General features: G+C 42.6%; 1 protein-coding gene across 2 annotated transcripts in view; it reads left to right on the top strand.

The window, feature by feature from the left end:
• Positions 1 to 1,245, top strand: part of CACYBP (calcyclin binding protein) — a 47,482-nt gene extending 46,237 nt beyond the window's left edge. For both annotated transcript variants that reach the window (XM_015831993.2, XM_015831996.2), the window contains one exon: positions 915 to 1,245. In XM_015831993.2, coding sequence (XP_015687479.1) covers positions 915 to 1,074 — 160 coding nt within the window. In that variant the 3' untranslated portion in view covers positions 1,075 to 1,245. The remainder of the gene's footprint in view (positions 1 to 914) is intronic.
• Positions 1,246 to 1,558: the final 313 nt, after the last annotated feature.

Below are 1,558 nucleotides of genomic sequence, written 5' to 3'. Positions count from 1 at the left end.
GTGTCTTTCCGCCTAGGCTCCAAGGGACAGAAGGTTACCTCTTCTACGATCGCCAGGTGGATCAAGGCCTGTATAGCTCAGGCTTACCGGGTCTATTCCTTACCTGTCCCAGGTCGACTAACAGCCCACTCTACTCGTAGCGCTTCCACTTCAGCGGCTTGGCAGACTCAGGCTTCCATATCTGACATCTGTAGGGCAGTGACCTGGTCATCTCCCTCACCTTTCATTCGGCACTACAAGCTCGATAAGTTTGCATCTGCTGAGGCCGCGTTCGGCCGCCGGGTTTTGAAGCAGGTGGTTCAATTTAATGATGACACTTAACCGGCCTGCATCCCTCCCATGGGACCTTAAGGGCTTTGGTATGTCCCACACGTGGAGTCTACATTCCTCCATTTGCTGGAGAAGGGGCGTTGTCTTACCTGAACGCCTTTTCTCAGCAAAGAGGAATGTAGACTCCACTCCCTCCCTATTCAGTTAGCAGTTAGGTCAGTGTCAATTTTTCAGGAGCCATCACGTCGTACAGAACAATCACTGGCTTCGCCCTTTTTGAAACTGGGGCATGCTCAGACCCTGAAGGGGCGTGGCGACTTTGATTGTTTGGTCTGATTGGGCTAGAGGACAATTAACACCCACACGTGGAGTCTACATTCCTCTTTGCTGAGAAAAGGCGTTCAGGTAAGACAACGCCCCTTCTGATGCCCGCTTTTGAAAGAATACATACACATATATACATCTATCTCTCTCTCTCTACACACACACACACACACAGAGAGAGAGAGAGAGAGAGATGGATTATAGATAAATCACAGACCATAAGATTACAATGTTAAAAATTTGAGCATTCAGCTCTTGTGGAATGTACCAAACTCAATACATAACAGCATAATATTTTCCTGTCCATGTACATCTTGTAGGAAAGCTTCCTATGATACATCTGACCCCAGTGAAGGATTGATGAATCTACTGAAAAAGATGTATGCAGAAGGAGATGATGAGATGAAGAGAACAATTAACAAAGCATGGGTGGAGAGCCGAGAAAAGCAATCCAAAGATGATTTGCCATTAGACATTTGAACGAGTGTTGAAGACTGTGCTTGCCAATTTAATCTACATTTTATGTATGAAGGTTTTGTTGCAATATTCTGTTCAGAGAACATGTGCTCTTTATATAGCCATCTTCAAAGCAAAGACTACAACATTTATGTTTAAGATTGGAGATGGGAAATAAAATATGCTGTAAAACCTCTGTCTCCTTAAATGTTTGTCTTTCCAGCACCTCTTGGCAATTCCCAGACTGTTATATATTCAAGTACACAGTGATAAATAACCTTAGGTAAATGATTCCAGTCTCTCAGATAAAAGTTGAAATACTGATTCTTCAGATGAGGTTAGCCTAGAAAGGAAACCTTCAGTTTTTTGAGAACTAAGGGCTTAGGGAATTGTATTGCATCACAATAAAGTGATATGCTTAGATATGAAGCAAGATGATCAGTTATCAGGATGATGTACAATTATGATAAATATAAAATCCTCTCATGTGTTCCTTTATTTAGTCAAT

The sequence above is a fragment of the Protobothrops mucrosquamatus genome, unplaced genomic scaffold (assembly GCF_001527695.2).
Source record: "Protobothrops mucrosquamatus isolate PMUCROS unplaced genomic scaffold, P.Mucros_1.0 scaffold_294, whole genome shotgun sequence".
Taxonomy (NCBI): Eukaryota; Metazoa; Chordata; class Lepidosauria; order Squamata; family Viperidae; genus Protobothrops; species Protobothrops mucrosquamatus.
The sequence above is the reverse complement of the archived record's forward strand: the minus strand, read 5'-3'. Positions and strand labels throughout refer to the sequence as shown.